Here is a 21,911-nt window from a genome sequence, read left to right as displayed (position 1 = left end):
TTCCTCGTGTATGTTACAAAAACGATAAAGCAAAACGAGGCATTCGCTCATTCATGGCAGTACATAATGTCCTGAGAATGCAAGAAAAAGTTTGCCAGAATGTTGCGTATCGTCCCGAATTAACCCAACGCAGATAATCTCCGTTTTGAAAGAAATTTATTTGACGCTTCGGTTGATTTTATACTAGTGGGAATATTATCACGAATTCCACTGGCTTCTTTTCGATTACAGATTTATAAAGATGAGATTCGAAAGAATCTTTCCGCTCGTCGGATTTATAAACGATAACAACCGTTTCGTATAGGAAATTTTTCTCAATCGAATGATTAATATGTTTACAGGGTGTATAATGATGCATCGCGTCGCGGTAAAAGTTTTTATTGATCAGATTTCTGCAAATTCACGCTATCAGATGTAAATATCTATATGTATACGTCAATAATCAACTGTGGACATACCTTTTTTATAATCTAGTTTAAAGTACTACCATACGTTGTAACGGAGACATTCATCAACGTCAAGGAATAAAGGAATTTCTATTTACATAAATAAGTCATAACACTGTCCTGTGGCTGAATTGTTTATTCAGTTACTTGGAATGAATTATTGAATGTTGATGATAAAAGACAAGGATTTTTTACTGTAAGAAAAATTCAGACAAAATAAAAATTCAAATAAACTAGATTTATATTAAACTTTCTATGAGATTGTGTTTGGCTGTTTTCGAAAGGAATAGTCTGTCGTATCTATGTTGTTGTATGTTTATGCACTTATACATGTATATATGCATTTCAGTTGATCAGATTGATTAATCATACTCATATAAGTTTATGACCCGTGATCGAATGAATAAATGATCACAATTATACGCATGGTTTGTGACTATAATCTCATGTGAATTATAAAACTTTCAGTTCAAGTTGGTCACTCGTTTAACCTTTTATGGGCTAATTTGCAAAGATTTAGTTTCAAAAAAATTTCGCCACAACGTACACGTATGTCAGAATACTTAAATTCTTTAACGAAAGGAATAAAGCACTTATAACTGGTTATAACAGTGTGTAATGCTGTGTATCCTTATACATGGAGGCAAAGTTTCGTGAATTGTGTCATTGTTTTGCCTACCTTATTATAGTAATTTATATAATTATTAATCTACTATAGTTATAATTTATTTTATATTACTACGTTAACCAACATGAAAGTCACAAGTCTTTATTTGTATATTATTACATTTAAATATCGCAATGGAGGAAATAATAAACATAATTAATAATACCTAGCACTTGAAGATCTTTTGCGTCCTTCGCACATGATCAGCAATAACTACATTTCAAGGATACAGTAAGAATTAAATGTCGTTTTGATGCTGGTATCCAATTACGTATAGTGTATATATATATATATATATATATATATATATATATATATATATATAAAAGATAGGATTAAAACAAAGGTGGTAGGATATGTATTTCACCATGGATAAATTTTCAAATGAACGATCGAATAAGTTTATATATGCCTGAAGTCAAGGACCTGTAGTACATCGTGCACTTCAAAGTTAATCATTCCATGAATGTTTGTACATAAAAAAGAATCTTAATCTTAGTAGAAATGTATAGATTACGAAATCGCTTCTACTTATGATTCAAGAGTGAGTGTAATTCTTTTACGTTGATGTTCTTCGGAAGTAATTCATTCGTTTGTTTACCTTAACGAATATAAACACTTTATGTAATAGTAAATGATAAAGGCTAAAATTAGATAAAATAAAAGAGTTAGTCACAACTTAGAGGAGAATAACAAAAAGAAGAAATGCGTGAACTCGGTGGAGATATTTTTGTGATCGTCGCATTTCCACCTCCTCAATACGGGTTGGGGTCAGAGTTTCTATCTATGTTCTAGATAATGAAATCACGCAGACTGTAAATTCAGCACCAAAGAAAAGTTTTTACGCGTCAGATAAAGCAATAGTATCGTAAGTAAAAAAGTGAAGATAAACTGACACGCTAATGCTTGAGGAAAATAGCTTAGTTTTAAATCTCCGATACCCTGGTAGCACACATATTCAACGTTTATTCAATAATTATATTTATTACATCATTTACCAATCTATCTAAGCAGAATCGGTTATCAAATATTAAATATAAAAGGTTAATTGTTTTAAATCTTTGAATCAATGTTAATGTATGCCATAAATCTCGACAAAGAGCATTCTACGTTCGTAAGACTATACGTGAAAGGAGCAAAGATAAAAGAGGAAATTCTTGAAGTTATTGAAATAGGAATATCTCAGGTATTGTGCATGGTCATTGTTTATTTCGGTCTGTTTCGTTGCGATTCACTTAGAGAACTTCTTGATTTGAGAAGATGATCGATAGACACTCCGTGGCGTACATTCGCTTACTGAATATTCCTTGCGCGCATATATGTATCATAATCAAACAAGAAATCAAAAATTAAAGTAGTCAACGTCGTCTGATGAGTAATTATTCACGAGCAAGTGCGCTTCTTTTGAATTGAACTCTTTCAATAAAAATTTCCATACGTTTACTGTATGTACCGAAAATTCTAAATATCAACGTTCTTCTTTGCTTCTACTCTGTTACATTAGTTCGTCTTCTTTTCGTTCCAGATGAAATTAATTCTAATTAGAAGCAACGGGCTATTTTCATCATTCAATTAAGATCATTAATATGAAAGAATGGGAAATCGATCGAACATCCGTTTCCGTTTCCTTGATATTTTTCTGTATCTTTCCTCTTTTAACGCGTTATTATGTTTTTTTACTCGTAATATGATTGAGACCTTCTACAACAATTCACAACCGGGCAGGAAATTGTGCGCGGGGGATAATAATTCATTATTATTCCATTCCATTTTGTACAGTTACTTTTTCCTTGATCAAGTTTAATGGTTGTTGTCCTTACATCTTACTGGTTTACCTTTATTTGCAAAACTTACATGATCTGCTAATGTATATTATCAGATACAATAAAAAATATAATTTACTTAGTAATTCTACATTTATACAAGTATTTATTATAAATATTAATCCAGTGATTTGAATTTCGGATAACTTTTGATAAGAATACAGAATGAATATTTATCTTATTAAAGAGATTGACAATTCGGTAAGATTTGACATTTTGCCATCAAATACATACAATATATTTAACATGTTACTTATTAAATTAAAATCCTGCGCAAAATGTTTCTCTTAATGTTTTTTGTACGTCAAATTACTCGTGTAATTTGCATATTAGGTCCGGAAATCTTGAAGTTATTCCGGTGATAGATGTGACGCAAATCGTATGATCCACAAATTTAATATGAAATACGTTCATTTGACGTTTATTTCTAATTGTAGTGCGAAAAAAAGCAATGTTTGTTACATTTTCCTTTAATTACTAACAATTTTTTCTTCAATCAAGGAAACAACTACAAGATAGATAGACGCAATAAATAATTGCGTGTTATGGACAAGAAATATGCCAGTATGCGATTGATTACTTAGAAACTGTGATTATTCGTTTTGTGGGCTATCTTTGAAGTTTTCCACTCGTACTCCACTAGTACGATAAAATAAACGAGAAGAACAAAACCAGATAAAAGTATTAGTAATATTTTGCATTGTATGCGATGCTAATACAATTGTTGTAAAAACCGAATTGTCTTGAAAGCTTTTAAGTGAAACGATCGTACAGAGAAATTTTAGTCACTGATTCTTAATTGTCTTAGTGCCTAAACTGCACCACTCAATGCCTCGTTCAGAAAATCTCACAAATTCCGAATAATTAATTTAATTATAATTAATTATTAAATTAATTAGATAGTTTAATTATAAAGTGCATTCATCGTAGTTTTTATGAATTTAATTTGTTAAATAAAAAGGAACAAAATCATTTCGCGACGCGTAGTTTATCGTTGTGAGAAATTGCACCTTTTCTGTTTATTGAAGCTTTATTGAAGCTACTTGTTAGTTCGCTTTACTGAATCATTAAACCGCGTGAAATCGTGATTAATAGGTTTTCAAGACTTTAAACGCTCGCGATCATTCATTCTTTGAAATCTCGGATATGGGATATCATAAATTATACTACTAGCATTGTGGCGCAATTAATAGTTTGTATATGTAGTGTGCAACAACACGTTTGCTACTTAGGCAAGGGCACAAGTTATCAATTTTTCAAGCATCTTTAAACGAGAAATGGGGATGATTTAAATGAATCTCCGTCGTAACCGAATTTTTTTGCTTATTTGTGATATTTACACAATGAAGCTTTATCAGCGAACTGATAACACGATTTCATACTTGAATGTACGTTATATTTATTCATAGCGAAAATTAGATCAGGTCTAGGTTAAATCGTAGGTTAGATCGAACAGTTTACGTATTTTTATATTACGTATTTCATTCTGTTGCTTCTATCTGGAATAGTAGTGGCAGGTTTTCACATATTCTTGCATGTACGATGTTATTATATAACAAGACCTCGTAAGTGGAATGCAGTGTAAACCATACACAGGGCTGAACCTGGTACCATTTAATTGCCAACCACTTTTACCAAACATTTAGGTCGATATCAGAGACATAGAAACTTCATATATATCTTTATTTTTTATCTACTTTTGTTTTTTCATGCAATATTCGTGATAATTTCGAAATAATATTACATTCGCTATATGTAAATTAATCAATGTTTCAACAGCGAACGAGAGTCAGATAATAAATTTCATTATGCAGATAAGGGTGTCTAGGTATATAGGGCAATTAAATTAAACTGAACTACAAATTAATTGTTACTTTGGTTGGTGAATTGCTTTTTTAAATTCGTGTTGCTATTTTATTGAAAAGTTTATGGAAGCAATATTGTAATTTATAATTGTGCAATTTTTTTTTAATTATGCCAAACAGCAAATATCCATATAAAATTATTTTTGGGAAATATCGAATCGTCAAAATAAAAAATGTACGATGCGTTATTGACCACGACATAATGAAGGGGAGTCTAACTTCAGATGTTTTATTCAAAGAATCTATAAATTATTTTTATATGTCCAGTATCCCAGAAGATAAAGCAACTCGTCGCAGATTTTTGCTTCTAAAAGTCAACCTTTCCTTCGCATTTCTGTAGTGAAAAATTGCGATTGGTTACCATTTGCATACTTGAAGTTTGCTCGTGTCCAGTTTGGTTGCTGGGCAAGATAACGATGCAAATACCAAGTTTAGTGGGAGAAAAGGGTTTCGCTCGTGATGTTAGTGGTTATGAAGGAAAAGGAACTAAAGCGATTTTGGTGCTTATTTACGTATATATCTCGATTGCTCTTCAACCAGTTTCTCGCTATAAAAACTGATAGGCTTTAAAAAGGAATCGCCTTTTAGAGGCACATATTGGAAATATATGACCAGCCGGTTATAATGGTTGAATAAAAAATGGTTATAAAAAGGTTGAATATACAACTTGAGGATCAATTTAAATGATAGCTGGCCAATCAAATGGAACTTTTAAAATCAATTAAAAATAACTGTTGTGTAAAAAAATTTGCTGAATATATAAGCATATATTTTACTGTTGAACTACTTGAATATATCATGTCTTAGGATAATTATTTTTTAGTGGATACATAATATAATCATAAATAAATAAAATATAAAATACAAAATAATATGTCCATGAAATCAGCGAGAATCTGTTTAAAAACATGATATAATTAACTAAATTAATCGTAACATTTTGATCAATGAATTTTTTTTCTTGGAAATATATGGAGTATCGTATCCTATTTATTCTATAAAACTACCCTATTTTTATATTGATTCACAATTTTTATTGAATGACGGATGTTCTATGTAATAAATTGAATATTCTTTAGGGACTCGCCGAAGAGAGTGAAGTTGATGCTTCGTACAATAAAAACGTATGTTCAGTTGATATCGCGGTACATGTCTAATTAAATAAATATGATGAATATAAAAATTTATACGTGATCATTTAGACTGATTCTCATCTTTATGAAAGTTTATAGAGTGTATAGTAGCGTGATATTTGTACTTTATAAATAGGTTGTTACGTTGTTTACTTTAACCAATATAGCGTATCTAAGCATGTAATAAACGCGATCAAGTTCTAATTAGTCGAGAAATCTGATCACAAGACGCATTTAATGCTAATCCATATAGATTCTGCGAAACAAATAATTAGTTTGCCGTCAGATTTTTTTTTCTTACAAATATCTATTATAACACAAACTTAACGAGATCTGGAAAATGTCGTTCAAGGTGTATCTTAATGATAAAGAATCATTTTGCAGTTTGTGTAAAATTGCGAATCATGTTCGTTCGAGGATAATAACGTAACTGCAAATATTATATGTTAGAAATAAAAGAGAATGAAAATTAAGCAGGTTTTGTACTATTATACTAACAGATTAACTATTTCATCTATTTTTTTCACCTGTTAATTGTATGATAATTTTACACGTTGCACGATACCACATAGTTTAAGAAAAATATGTTCTTATTTTTTTCAGTTATACGCACCTGTCGTGTAGTTATTTTTCATTAGTGATAGTGTTGGATGAGAAAGGGTTTGTATTTTGAACAAAGGTATTTGATATACGCGATTATTTCTCTTCCAGAGTAAGTTATTTCTTTCCATAGAATGAATTTGCGTAATTTAGGGATTACACAATGTATGAAAATATTGTTTTTATTCTATGGATGGAAAATTAGCTCGTATCGAGATCGTTCATTTCGTGATCTAGATCAAAATGCACAGCACTACATATGAAATTGTCACCGCAGACTATCACGTGGGACAATAATTAACTGATATGTTATACAATAAATTAGTATTCATATCACGTACAATTTACATAATACATATCCGATTCTGACGTTTTGTGGAAATACCTGTTTTCTAGTATATCCATAAAGTATGTTTTAATTGCTCCTCGTCCTATTACAACCGATCATAACACAAGTTTCATGAAATTATACTATTCGTACTTTATTCCCTTCTTCAATGTAGTCAGATATAAATTATATAACTTTAGCATGCAAGTATGTTTTATGGAAATTCTTGAGTATGCAAATTTGTTTCATAAGAGAATGGAACTGAGCTAAAATAATCGATGAAACGAGATTGTTCATAGGAATTTAGTGACAGAACGCTGTAAAAATGTACACACTTCACTTGATTTACAAGAAATTTATATACGATTATTTTTTATTGCATGAGAACGACCAATTTCGCTATAAAGAAAGCGCACTATTGTATCGCGTTTAACAATCTATATGGAACTCTGTGAACAAGTGCGTGTTTGTTTCATCGTACGCGTGGTTTATATCAACAAATATCGAGATAACAAATTTTTGATCATTTTCTTTTCAGAATATTATTGTATTGTTGTATTGTGTATTGAATGTGTATCACACTTATGTACGTCCAAATTGTTAATCGATCCATTGTTTTTCGTGACATATCTTTATTGATTATTTTCGCAAGTTTGGCGTTTCATAATAATTCTAATCGTTGACGTCAAGAATATTTTCACGTTAAAGCATGAAGGATCCTACACTTTCTAGTAATTTCAATATTATTTACAATAACTTTTGTACGCAAGCCTGAACAGTTGTCAGTGATTTATATACATGTGTATGTTACATTATGCTATCGACTATACTATTTACTCTTTATCTTTGTTATATCTCAATAATTAATCTCTACATCTCTAATATTCTATAATCATCGAATTGCAACAACTCGTTCCCTGAAGGAAAATTTCGTTCCATCAAACCGATTAATATCAGAAGTTATATACTGAGACATTTTTTTCATTCTTGCTACACCGATTTACCATTAATCGTGGCGTGAAAACATTACGTATTATAAGATATATAGATAAATCACACTGTTTGTTTGCACTGTTTTTGTATAAGTTAGTTTTTCACGTTCGTTATTTACGCTAATGAACCTATTAATTATTAGTCCCTATTACGTTATTTACGTTATTACATTTCCTGATTATATTTTTTCAATATCGACGCGGGTATTGTATATCTTCTTGATCTTTCGAAGCTTAATGGTCACTTTTAACGGATCCGAGATTCAACGTGATACACCATGGAATTTAATGCGCACAAACGAAAGTATGTCGTACCACGAGATATACGGAAGGGTTTACGATATTTGCCTGTGTGTTCGTTATGGTGTTATATTCTTTCGAGGCAAGACCATGGTATATACTTACATGGAAGTGTAAGGTGGAACGTTGCAAAAGAAACGCGATCGCTTTCGGGCGTAATGCGCAACGTTTACTCGTAAGACTGTTATGTCTACACGGAAGTTGCTTAACAATGTGATTTTAATAAATTGTTACTCGTGAATTCGCGGTACGCGTAAATCGCGTTTAGCATAACTACTGTTTCGTTCACGTTCGGTTGACGCTAGAACTCGTAAATTTGTTAAAATGACGGATGAATAGCAACATAACTCTTTACATTTACGTCTAAGCGATAACATACCGAATTTTTGAACTGTTTGTAAAACGATAGACACCGTAACTTATCGTGTTCTTCCTCAAGTAATTGTCAAAATCTATGAAAAGTAATTTGAGAAATCACGAACGACGCGTTAATAGAAGATTGAGCGATAGCGATAAATCGAAATAAATAGCAATGAATCATGGTCATCCAAAATGTGTCACGATTGTGCGGCACCTGCGAAAGAGGTTGAGAACCTGTAGGAAGAAGAAGCTCTTTTCTTGTTACAGGATTCCAAAGGAACTCTACGAACCCAATTATGTCACGACGCGTCTGGTATTTGTCTCGATCCGATGATAGGAAGATAACGTTAAATCATATAAGAAAAGAAAGCAGCTCTATTTATAAAATTTCTGTGGAAGTAGTAAATCTATACCATCTCTATAAAAACGAAGTCATGTGATATTTTTTCATTGGACTTTATGCTTGTTCAAATTGAATACATTGTTATTCAGCGACGATTGAAGGTAATATGTTTCTAGCTTCGTGGTAATTATATTCGGAATTATCATAAATAATTAGAGCACTGAATATATAAATAAGTGCCTTTCAAGATACGTGTGTTATCATATAATAAGGGAGATATAAATCTATACGCTTGCTAATGTTCTGCGGTAACTATAGTTTACTTATTAATTTTAATAAAAGATATCAGCGTAACGTCAATAACGTCACATTGCAATAATTATTTCATTTTTACTGCAGGAATTCAATCGTATAAAACGTTATAATTTTCTTACTTACAAATTGACCTCGGTATCCTGGTGTAGTAGACCATTTTCATGTGTCTAATCTCGTTCCTGTGATGACACTAAGTCCGATCACCATCGAATTTCGGAAATTTTTAAATATTTAGATTTAGTACCGTCCCGGGCGTCTTTGTCGACAAACGTTCGCACACTGACAAAGACAGTTCAATTTATCGCAGACTTTTTCGAACCGGTTTGAAATCATCGAGTGATAACTACTCTTGGTTGCTTTTACTAACAGATAAGATGGTTTATGTAAAGACACATATTGTCTATCATTTGACTTAGGGTAATTCGCTGCAACAAACTTGTTTCCAAGCCAGTTAACAATTTAATTTTGATAGTGGCATAAATAACCACGCCGTTTTATACGCCGATTAATTAGAAATTTCTCATGTATCTATACTGTGCTAATCCTCAACCGGTTTACGATTTGCCAATATTTTTCATGAATTTGGCCACATGTGTAGCGCATACGCTGCGTGGATAAATATATATATAAAGATAATAAGTCAAAGTATAATCCCATTCAATGCTTAGAGAGATAAAGAATAAAGAGAGATAAAGATTTCAATTTTAAATCTTCTTTCTTGTTAAATACAATATCTCTAACTTCTAATTGAAGATAATAAATTGGTTTCTTTATTTACAAACTTTTTAGGAAGGAAAACTCTATTTATGTTTTTTTCGATACTAGATCTCTATTTTAGAACTATTTCTCCATTACATATTTCAAGGTTTGTTCTGTTAACAATAAATTTCTATCTTGCAATCTCATTATTGATCGAAGCAGTAGTAGCAGACATGTTTCTGTAGTTTTGAAACTGCTTTCAGTTTTGTTAGAATGTATCAGCCTTGTCCGCTTATTACTAATAGTCGATAATTATCGACTATTGATGTTGATTATAAGCAACATTCTTTTGTCGCGAACAAGTCGTGCAAATCGCCTAATTACTCGGTCGTTCGTACCTTTTATCGTACAGTCGAATTAAACGGTTCACGGAAGGATCTTCTGCTCAGCAGAAGCTAGTGGAAACTCGTTTTCCCTTTACGTATACGGTGTGTGAAATACTTTCGGATCATCAACTAGGGTTGTCTCGTTACGCGTATATAAGGTGTGTAAAGAACGACTATTATCAAATTGTATTTTTGAACATTACATTCATCTTGTTATTTGTTTTTGCTAATGTATTCTGATAAACACTTTTTCAATCCGCTTAATTAGTTTCTATGATTTGTCAATTTTTTTCTAATTTACCACCTTTGTGCCTTGAATGTTTTATTTTTTCCTCATTTGTTATGTTTTTATGGCTGCAATTGGGAGAAGGAAATTAATTCTCTGTTTTAGTACTGGATTGATGAGCTTCGCGTTGATACTTTTTCATCTCCTCTTTATCCTTTGCTGTTAACTTTACATCTAATCGGCATAATACATTTTTCGCAAATAAATATTAATTTTTAGTGTGACGTTAATATTATTCTTTTTAATGATATCGACGATACCTGCAAGACATATGCGATTATCGAAGGAACAAATGCTGTCGCATTTGCTGTCTTTTGATTCCGATTCTTCTATGCCTTTACGAGACGACCTTCTCGTACAGAGTTTTGCACAGATTCTTTTTCTTCTACGGCTTTTCCGTTGGCTCATGTAAGTCTGCCTTGTTGCTACCACAGAAATGCGTAATATGAATGAGAAATGGAATGATTTCTGTTCCTTTAATTAATATTATTGACGTAATTGCGCTAGCTTGCAAAGGAACGATTAAATGTAAATAGTCTTATGTAAAATGTAAAAGGTGGTATAAAGTATTAATAAAGTAAGTTCATTGCAAAAATGATTTGCATTAGCACAGCTAGCAGTTGAACAAATGTGCAAAATATGTTTGATAGAAACTAATGTGTTAAAAATTAGAAAACAGTGCATGTCGTTTAAAAGAAGAATTCAACTCTATTTATGAAATTGCTTTTGTAACTTAATTTAATCAGCGATGTTTACATTCAAAAGATCGTTACTTTCATCTTACCTGGGCTTTCCGATGTAATATCCACTTTAGATACACTAAGTCCTAGGCAACCAATATGACGTGGATTAAGAAGGCATTCCCTCTCTTCTATCGAGGGTTTTATACATCCTAACACTAGCTCTGCGAACGAAACTCGTTTAACGAGTTTTGTAATATATTTCTTTGACTTCTTTCTCTTCTTCCTTTTTCTGCATTTTCGATATTTCACTTTCATCACGGTTTTAGGCATAACTTCTTCTATCTCGCCTTCATTGATACAATCGGTTACTAGTTTCCTGCGTCTTCGTTTTTTGATTTCTTTCTTCGTTTCCTTTGATTCTTTTGCTCGTTCCTCTTTCCATTTTCTGTATTTTTGACAATCGGCTTTACGACGAAGATCCATATTTTATATAAAGGCAAGTTTATAACAATACCAATCTTTTCAAGAGTTCAATGTGTGTTGTATTGAGAAGTGGGTCGATAGGTGGATGAACTTATTTACATCTTTGTATGGGAATATTCTGATTGATTTTTGATAATCATGATTAACTGGCTACGGTAAATCCATGTTGAATTTTTAAGAGGTTCCTTTGGTGTGGATTTTACGTGAATGCATTTTGTCAGATCTATGAATTTATTAGAAGAACCACGTTAAACTTTCTCGCTTGTTTTTCGCTTGAGATAGATGTAACATTGCATGCAATCTCCGTACGTAGTAAACTTCATACTATATTTTGTATAATTTTTGACAGATAATTTACCAAGCATGGCAAAATTTTAAGTAACGTAGAAAGTACCTGAAAATGTTAAAATATTATCACCTCCTATTAGAAATAATTATTTAATATAATTTTTTTAAGAAAATGTAGATTATATGCTAAATCAAGTGTGAACTTAAAATGCTACAACCTTTCTTTCATGATTCCTACTGTCTTAGAATCGTTCAAATTCCATTGTATAAGCCAGTAACTTAGTAATTAAGCGCAATGGTTCAAAAAGATTTGAAATCAAAATCAGGGCTTGACGTAAACCGAAAGAAGCAAATACAAAAACACAAACTGAAGCAACTCGCAGAATGCGACGAGATTGTTTCTTCGGAAACTGTGAATGCTATCGGTCGAGTTACAGATGTTGTTCGAGCCGCTGATGACAATGCACCGAGTAGCGACGAGCTCGACGAAGATCTCGAAGAGCAGCACAAAGACCTAAATTTGCATCTCGATTTGCCAAATGATACGTATTCCCTGACCGCGATCAGGCCAGAGCTTCCAACCTGCGTTAGATATGGCGTTCGTGAGGGGATGACTCATATTAACATGCCAAAGTTTTCACCATTGTCCAGGGGTCATCAGGTAAATAAAATTTTGGGGACCATCGTAAACTTAGCTGTATCACAATTGAGGAATTTGAAAATTCACCGAAATTACTTTCATTGAACGGATTGTCTTTGCAGATCTATAAACTCTTTTGACAAAATATTGGTAGCATATGAAGACTATAGAAGAAGAGCATGACAAGCAATTTAAAAATTCGATAATCAATTCCAAGTAACCAAAATTATCCATTTATTTGATCAGAGAATGAAACATGTCTTTTCGTCAAACATTAAAAAGAAACCATTACTCGTTTGATTTTGTAGAAAATTTCATACATTTGTCAGCTATTTTCAGGAAGCTTGCCATTAAATGATATCAAAGTCAAGAAATCAACTAAAAATTGTCTTGTCATGTTCATCTAATAGTATATCTGTAATTAAAATAATTTTATAAATATTAAATAATATCTGTAATTTAAGATAATCATTTTAACTATTAGGCTCTACCATCATTAAACATTTCATGACCAAAGTATTACGTACTGCGCAGTTATAATATTAAACTTGCACAACTTAAAACAAATTATCACAAATTTTATCTATTCATTTAATGGTTACCACTTGAAAGAGCTTTCTTTTGATCAAATTCAACGAAATCACTGGGTTTATGCAATTTTATCTACTTAACATACCTGCAAAGATGCAATCTTAATCGGTGCAAGAGACTTTCTGTCGCAACTTATCGCTGCTACCTATTATTCCGATGATAGGGTGGAGCAACAGCGATCGCGGCGTTTGCGACAACAACAGTTTATAAATCCCGTTGTTGGAACGAGGCGGTTATCGATCAGATTATCGAAGATGGAGATACGTTTTATTGTGAATCATATAAAGACATAAACACGGACGATCGACGAATGCTGTCGATCCTCGATTTAAAGAGGACTCTATGCGTACAAGGCAAGTTGACCGTTAACGTCAGCATCGAGGAGGCTGCATATGCTGGCAAATTTCGCTCCACAGAGGTGACGGAATTGCATCTGGTCAAAGCCTTGGATTTATTCTTCAAACGCTACAACGCTGGTATTTTGGCATCATCAGTATTGAACGTGGCGATTTGGAAAGACTCGAAGTATTATAATCTGTTCGATGGTCAGCCAAGGAAAGAGAATTGCGAACCAGCAGACGATGGAGTTAGTGGAATAGCTAAGCTGTTTTTGGTCAAAGATCTAATAGGACTTCTTTTTATTATCCTCGAGAAGAGCAACGTGAAGAACGAGCCTTTCGTTCTCTACGCGATAGCGATTAGTGGCGTGGATCATTACACTCAACCAGTGGATGCTGAGAAGCAGGAAAGGGCCAATCACAGAGCACAAAGACGACCGAGTGGTTATAAAATGCAGGAGAAGTATCGAGCTGTGGTCCAAGGCTCTTATCACGTTACACACCCAGTAATTCCAGCTCCACTTCGTAGTCGAACATTCCTGATTATAGCTCTGGCAGCTCTGGTCTATTCGCGACTGGTGAACGCCAATAAGTGGACCAGTGCTCTGATCGATCTGATTTTTAACCAATCCAATATATACTTCGTCGATCTGGTACGCGTTCTCGATAAAGATTTGGATGATAAAGAGTTCGAGCTTCGTTTGGACGATATCATGGGTGACATTATTCTCGGAGCATACTCCGCGAAAGTGAAGATTCGAACGAACGTTGTCCCAGGTCACGGACAGAAAAAAGGTAAACTCGGGATTGACGATGGTATACGCGAGTTCTTTCAGACTCAAGTGACCGGTCTGCTAGAGATAAAGAATTTCTTCTATGCAATTTGGAGACACGACGACACGTACTATTTCATGGATCCCTTTGCCTGTGACGAAGAAGGATTCCGAAGTAGTTCGGCTGAGATAGATGGTTCAGCGAATCCTGGGGAAGCTGCCTGTGTGACGATGAACAGCTCGATCAATCAAGTGGTGGAGACCATTATGGAGAACACGGGTAGTAGGGATAGAGATCCTTTTGTGATCCACGGGGTCCGAGTCCTGTACGTGAAGACTGGAACCACACCTGGCGGTCCCTTGGAGAAGGTGATCTATCGAGAGAAAGGTACGAACCGCAGGCCGCAGGCATTATCGCCATTACCGACGGTCAAGGACGACGCGTTAAAATTGAACGAAGTGGTCGATATGAAACCGAGAATACGACCGGATGTGGATAAAATGAGAGACGTGGAGGTTCAGGTTCCAGATCTGCTAACAGACGCGGGAAATTACATGATGACGGATGACGAGCCTACGACTTACGTAATCGTGCCACCTGAGGAGAAGAAGGAGCCAGAGGAAGAGCTTTGGGGAGAAGAGGAAGAAGAAGAAGAAGAAGATATGAAGAGATTGCGGGCGGAAGCTGGCGACATTACAGAAGAAGAAGAGGAGGAAGAAGGTCCTGAAATCATCGAAGAGAAAGAACCTGTTGAAGAACCAGTCGTGAAGTTAGTCAAGGGTTACAAAGTGATAAATCCTAATCGTTTGGTCCTTCAGGGATCGAAGAACTGTTTGGATGAAAATTTTGATGAATGGTCGAGGGGAAAACAAGGACTGATAGCAGCTCTCGCGGTTTTGGCTTATAGAAGATTGAAGAATCCCACTAAGTGGCGAAACATAGATATCGATCAACTGGTCGACGTCAGTAACAGAATTTTCGACGATATTATAGATTGGATTAGAAAGGGACGTCCTAAGACAAGAGATCCCGAAGAAATAGTTGAAGAAGAAGCGGAAGAAGAGGAAGAGGAAGAAGAGAGAGAAGGCGAAGTTGAAGAAAAATTGTTACCTAAACCAAGTCACTTGGATATGACGATGTTACCCCACAGAATGAAGATGGGAGAGAATGACGTGTTCTTTAAGACGAAGATGAAAATTATTCAAGGTGAAGCGAGTCCTTTGGCAAATCTTGCAGAGGCTCTCGAATGTTACTTCAACCGATATCCAGAATTAATCCTGGAGAACAAGAAACTGATGTACGGTATTTGGAAAGAGGGCTCAAACTTCTTCATGTTCAATCCATACGGAAGCGACACAGAGGGTTGGCGTCTTCGCGACTATCCCGCTTCATTTGCAGTAGTAGCTAGTTTGAACGAATTAACCGATCTTCTTTACGGCGTGTTGGAATTCAACGATCCTTCCTTTATAATTCACTTCGTCGGACTGGACTCGATACAGCCTGGCCTTTATACTACTGAGGAGGAAATAATAGTTCCAGAAGATGCCGTGGTCGAGCAATTCAAAACGAGATTTCTACCGATCACGGACGACGATCTAGAAAAGTTACAGGCTGAATTAAAGGAGGCAGAGGAAGTTGAGGAAGAACCAGACGTCGTAGACGTGGAGGTTATGGGCGAAGAAGAGGAAGAGGAGGAGGAAGAGGAAAGAGGTAGGAGACCTGTGAGAAAGTTATACGAGGAAGAGGAAAAGCCTTTAATCGATCCACTGCTGGAGGTTCAAGAACAAGATCAACCTGACGCGCCCTATCGTTTGAACCTAATTCTACTTACGTCCAACATGAAGGTCTTTGACGAAAACGAAGAAACCATTGACCAGGTGCACGAACAGATAGCCTTAGAGAAGTTAAAGTACAATCATCCTCCTCCTTACGTTATGCCATCTAGTAAAACATTATTGAAGCTTTTGGAAGCGAAACGAGCCAAAAGATCCATTCCATCTTTAGTATCGAGATTCTCCATAGACTCCAGATTAGATGTAAAAAGGAAGGGCGGAATTTCTATGATTATCTTGGCTAAGTCGACGATGATCGTACCGTCAGGGGTATTGGAGGAAGCGAAACCTTCAAAAATGATTAAACTGTCTCCGAAAAAATATTTATACTCTAGAATTTTGCCAATCTGTCTGATGCCTCTGAGAGCTATTAACGACATGTATATACAAGATGAAGATCTTGCCACGACTCTCCGATTAGAAAATCTACGGAGGTTGGAGGAAGAACAGAGGAGGGCTGAAGAATATGTTCAAGAGCCTGTACCGGAAGTACCTGTGGGAGTTCGTATACGACCAACGTTGATACCACTCGGACCGATTATTAAAACGCCGATTTCTGAAAAGAGACCGATTACTTGTATTGAAAAGAAGAAACGTAAATGTTTGTTGAACAAAGCTGACGAAGGCGACGCTTTGATGGAGAAGGTTCTCTGCAATACGGAGGATTTATTGTTAGAACTGTTCTTCCCTGACTTTAAAACAAAGGATCAGGTTCGTTTTAGAATAGTTATTATAGATTGGAAAGTTATATATCTATTTACGATGTTTTCGTCGTCGTGATAGCAGACAGAACCAAAAGTTCCGGAGGCCAAAATTTCTGAACTTACTAAACCAACGGAGTCTGAAACGACGACGATTAAAAGGAGCACAGTGGGTAATCAAAAGAAAAAGTCTGTGCAAGATTCGCGTGGTTTAAAAGTAAGCTCCATTCTTTAAGTGACATAATGATTCGTTTAAATTAAATATCGAACAGGAAATAATTATTATAAACTATTGTATGAATATTACCTTTTTTTCATTCTAAGCTAACGCAAGATGGAATCCGAATACTTCATGGTAACATATGTTTCAAAAATCGCGACGAAGTCCAAATTTGTCACTTCAAATCCTGCTTTTTTACCGCTCTGCTGTGTATTCTGGTGAAGATCAAACTGGATCCAGATCGTTTCTCCGGGAAGATTCTAGATCAACTCATATTTCTCGGAGACAAGATCTATCAACAAACTGGGAAACTACGGTATAAACCATATCGATGGTTTCATCATATCGAAATTCTCGACACGGTTTACAACGTGATCACGAAGCAGGCTGTTTACGCGGATCCTAAAAACTGCGAGGACGACGAGCTGGAATTCGTGCTGGACAATTTCTTCGAGAAAAATATGACCGGAATCATCGTGTTTACCAATTGCTCGTACGCCTTTTGGACGGCCAACAAACGATATTATTTGTACGATCCTTATCCCTGTGACGAGAAGGGGAATGTTTCAGAGGAAGGTTACTCCTGTCTTATGGAATTTTGCAATATGAGCGCGATGATCGATAAGATCGAAGCTAACGTCGGTGAAAATATTAAGAAACCCTATCGAATATACACGATATATATAGCACACATGGAGACGACAAAGAAAGCGAAGAAGAAACGAAGAAAGAAGCGGGTTCATTGCGTGGAGAAGCAAGTCGAGGAAGTTCGCATCGAAGAGCCCTCGGAAATGGAAGTATCCACTAACGCATCAGAAGCATCTCTAATCGAGTCGGCCGACTGGGTGAAACAAGAATCGAAAACTAGTCTCGTATACGATATGACGATTCCTGGTTTCGCTCCTATTAAACATTACAACGCCTCGATGTTCGATGTGGACGTTCTGGAAAATGAAATTACCGCTCCACGATTGGCACCTTTTAAAAAGTCTTCTGTAAGGGAATCGGAGAAGGTAGAGGACGAGTTCGAGGCGATTAAACTGTTGGTCAGGAGGAAAGTTTATGACAAAAGGTTCAAGTCGCACACAGCAGTCACTACTCCTTTGGATCTTTGCATCATGGCTTGGTCGTTGATTCACGATCCAGTTACCTGGTCTGTTAGGACGGTAAAGGGACTGTTCGAGGCGAGCGCCGACTATACTTTCGACAGCATGTTGGCCGCGGAAGATTCTACGGTCAGTGAAATGACTGATGGTTTATTACCCGAGTTTGAGATAGCTAATTACGTGTTTCGAGTGGTGTTCGTGCCTCTGCACTATGGAACCCTGTACAGTATCGAAGGTTGGAATCTCTCGATGTCCTTGCAGAAAGTGTTCGACACATTCAGCTACACGGGCGCGATTATAATTTGCGGTGATTCTCATATGGGTGTTTTGAAGAAAGATGAAAATCATTTTGCTTGGTGGACAATTAGAAGAACGAAAAAATTAAGGATCGTTACTTCTATAGATATGAAGGAATTTTTGAAGTTGATCGTTCAGGAAATCGATCAACCCGAGGAGACGGTTTTTATGATGAGGGTAATTACGGTTTCTTATGCCCAAAAAGTTGATCCTGACTGTAACGATACAAAAGGTCTTCATGAGCCAGTGATACCAACCTGCTCGCTGGCGGAAATTCATAGAATGCCAGCTAAACCTTACGATCTCGAGGCAATATTCAGGCCTACCGTGCCAGAATCAAATAAACCGATCTTTATACAGGGAACGGTTGCCCTGAACAATAGAGATACTGTGACCGAACCGAGAGTTAAAAGATGTTACTATGTCGCTGCTTTAGCGGTGATGGTGAAGAGAGATATCATTCAGAGTCCCATGCCAGGAATGATAGATAAAGTGATCGAGGTTGCTGAATCAGTTTATAGAGAATTTTCGGAACCTAAGTTTCATACGGAACACATTTTGCGTAATGTTACTGTGATGAATAGAATCTTCGATTTTCGCGACTGTGCATCTCCTTTGGTAACGCTTACGCTAAATCCTCGAACTTTGAGAACCGACTTTTATGTCCAGGTTAGCAAATTTACGTTTTATTTATTACGTTAGATTAGCGCGTATGAGATGTCGTTTTCCCAAGATTATCCTCCAATTCTATCCCATTTTTTAAATATTCAATGTTGAAAAAACATTTCATATAGTGGTTTACGAAAGTATTCGAATTTATAAAAACTTTTTATGAATAGTTACATTATGCGTATTCGAATTGTATGATGGAATTTCAAAATAATTTATATAACAATTTATTATATAATTTATATAAGTTTCCTATGACAAGTGTTCAAATACTTTTTTTGTTAACCAATGTACGTACTAATCTAACGCGTTAATTAAATCACACAATGAAAATCGCTTTTATTCCCATCCATCACAGGTTAGAAAGCACTTGCGAAAATATTTTAAGACGTACGCAAGTGGAATTCTGCATTTCACCAACTGCTGTTACGGTTTCTGGTATTCGAGAGCCACGAACGCGTATTACTACTTAGATCCTTACCAGTGCAATGAAAAAGGGAAGAAAGTCTCAAACGGTGGTAAAGCTTGTCTGTGTATCTTTCCCAGTATTTGTCAAATGGTGAGAAACATGTGCTTTAATCAGTTCGAAGACACCACAGGCTTCTTTATTCATCGTCTGCACGTGGACTCGGTAAACGTGCCATCGTTCAAAACGTTCAAGGAAGATCCTATGTGGTTGTACCTGGATTATCATTGGAACTTCAGACACGCTCCGGACATCGTAAAATCAAGTACGAAGAAGAAAAAACAAGTGGAAGAACCGGAAAAGGAAAATGTCAAGCAATTCTGGAACAATTACGCTGTCGAAGTGTCTAATCTTATCTATTCGGTTTGGGGAACCATTGGCTCTTACGATTCCAGATTCGGTGATCGGGCTGGAAAGAATCAGGCAGCCATATGCGTGGCTGTTTTGGCCATGCAGTATCTCAGTCATCCATCGAGATGGGGTCCGGCCATTTTGGATTCAGCCGTGATCTGCGGAGATTCTTATTATACGGAAAGCTTAAGAAGCTCCATCCAAAAATGTGCCAAGCATTTCAACAGGTTCAATTTACAAACCTCTTTCAAGATCTTTCCCCACTTGTGGACTATTGACTTCAGAGATGGTATTTGTGGAATTTTATACGGTGCTCGAAATAGGATGACTCTCGCGACTGCATTGATGAAAGCTTTCGAAGAGTCACCAAACGTTCTCATTGAGTGCAACAAAATCACGTTAGCAGCCCTCGCGGCGAAGGATGGATACTATGTCGCTGATCCCTGTTGGGTCGGACCACCCCTATTCAACAAGGACCATGGAGCGATCTACGTCCTTCGTTGTAAGAACATGAACTCCCTGGTCTACGCGGTGATCAAGATGCTTAACACTAATCAGAGACTCGATTTCCGCTTGACTCCTATCATGTTCACGTTTGAACAGGAGGACTTTAACTTTGTTGAAGGAAAGAAACGTGAAGCGAAGAGGAAGGTCTTCTTGGATCCTATTAGAACTGCTCCAGGGAAAGTCACTGATCCTGGTATGCCTATTCCAGGCGCTCACACGGCCCCAGATGGGGTTTCTTATCTCACGTATCGCAAGAATCTTGAAATGGGCATGAGCAGAGGCCACGAACTGGAGAATCCTGAATTGCCTTCGGTAGAGCCAGTGTTGGAGAAGGATAACATGACCAGCACGCTCGTTAGTACCACCTGGCATCTGAATCTCGGCCAGGCCGCTCCTTTGGAGAAATCTACACCTGTGTTCGAACCTAGACTGATCCAACATATGGCGGAACAGTGCGAGGCACGGGTAGTTGATTCATTCGAGCCAACGCGCCACGTGCAAATGTCTATCACCGACCTACTGGCAGCCTGTGACGATTATCCAAGAGTAGTAGATTTCACTGGCGAACCTGCTCCACAGCTAAGACCGCTGGAATGCGCCGCCGCGCGTAGTTTTCTTAGCGACGCTACTCGTCAAGAATTTCGTGCTCATACCGCAGACATGGCCAGCGAAGTTTATAAAACTTACAAACATCGGCTTCCCAAGATAGCAAAGGAACGATCAGCCGCCGGCGATAGCGGAATACCCGTCGAAGACATTCATCCCATCACCGAGGAGGAAATGGAAGTGAAGCAGAACTCTCCTGACACCGAGGCAGAGACGGAGGGCACGGAAGATGAAACGTTTACGGAAACGGAAGCTACTGAAACCGCGGAAGACGACTAATGCACTGATAATTGTAACAAAATTCTGAATTATTGTATTTGGGTAATTTATTTTATTTGCTTCGTCAAGGATTTTAGAGGAAGTCAGGTTAGCCCTTAATCTCCAGCATTTTGTAAGGTCTGTTGTCTTATTATGTGATATTTAAATGTAGTTGGCATTATTTTATGGCTAATGATTTTTTAATGAGACGTCTTTAAATTCTTGTAAGTAAACGAGTATTTTGTTGTCAGACGTGATTTTGATTTTGATTTAATAAATTACATGAATTGTAAACTTCAGATATTTTATGTTTTATTGGATCTACGTCTCGATATAGGTATTTGTGGTTAATAAAATATCCATAGAAAGATATTGTAAAAAATTTAGTATGATTTAATTTCGTATTCCATGCTATTTAATGTACCATGTTTGTTTCTACAGATACTTGCTAGTTTATGCAGTCTGAGATGTGATATAGTGATGTAGAGAATGATGTAGTGATGTAGAGAATGATGTAGTGATGTAGAGATTTAGATATACATCTAGTACTTTATAACT

General features: G+C 36.0%; 2 protein-coding genes across 2 annotated transcripts; one reads left to right on the top strand and one right to left on the bottom strand.

The window, feature by feature from the left end:
- Positions 1 to 9,976: 9,976 nt before the first annotated feature.
- On the bottom strand, positions 9,977 to 12,097 carry LOC100652324. Its single transcript, XM_020865773.2, has 3 exons — positions 11,328 to 12,097; positions 10,804 to 10,968; positions 9,977 to 10,717 (listed from the first exon to the last, which is right to left on the bottom strand). The coding sequence occupies exons 1-3, from the start codon at positions 11,707 to 11,709 to the stop codon at positions 10,632 to 10,634; spliced, it is 633 nt and encodes a 210-aa protein (XP_020721432.2). The 5' UTR covers positions 11,710 to 12,097; the 3' UTR covers positions 9,977 to 10,631.
- Positions 12,098 to 12,292: 195 nt separating this feature from the next.
- On the top strand, positions 12,293 to 21,693 carry LOC100642382. Its single transcript, XM_048410983.1, has 5 exons — positions 12,293 to 12,658; positions 13,392 to 16,898; positions 16,956 to 17,090; positions 17,198 to 19,165; positions 19,524 to 21,693. Exons 1-5 carry the CDS (start codon positions 12,293 to 12,295, stop codon positions 21,372 to 21,374), a joined length of 7,827 nt encoding a protein of 2,608 aa, XP_048266940.1. The 3' UTR covers positions 21,375 to 21,693.
- Positions 21,694 to 21,911: the final 218 nt, after the last annotated feature.

The sequence above is a fragment of the Bombus terrestris genome, chromosome 12, assembly GCF_910591885.1.
Source record: "Bombus terrestris chromosome 12, iyBomTerr1.2, whole genome shotgun sequence".
Lineage (NCBI taxonomy): Eukaryota > Metazoa > Arthropoda > Insecta > Hymenoptera > Apidae > Bombus > Bombus terrestris.
This window is presented reverse-complemented; position numbering and strand designations above follow the sequence as displayed.

Bases quoted from the DNA above. Each gene is read 5' to 3' on its own strand.
- LOC100652324 (XM_020865773.2), bottom strand. From the start codon at position 11,709: ATGGATCTTCGTCGTAAAGCCGATTGTCAAAAATACAGAAAATGGAAA. The intron at 10,969-11,327 runs GTAAGATGAAAG...TTTCTGTGGTAG, and splicing joins TATTACATCGGAAAGCCCAG to CAACAAGGCAGACTTACATG. The intron at 10,718-10,803 runs GTATCGTCGATA...TATGCCGATTAG, and splicing joins TAATCGCATATGTCTTGCAG to ATGTAAAGTTAACAGCAAAG.
- LOC100642382 (XM_048410983.1), top strand. From the start codon at position 12,293: ATGGTTCAAAAAGATTTGAAATCAAAATCAGGGCTTGACGTAAACCGA. The intron at 16,899-16,955 runs GTTATTATAGAT...TCGTCGTGATAG, and splicing joins ATCAGGTTCGTTTTAGAATA to CAGACAGAACCAAAAGTTCC. The intron at 17,091-17,197 runs GTAAGCTCCATT...TTTCATTCTAAG, and splicing joins AAGATTCGCGTGGTTTAAAA to CTAACGCAAGATGGAATCCG.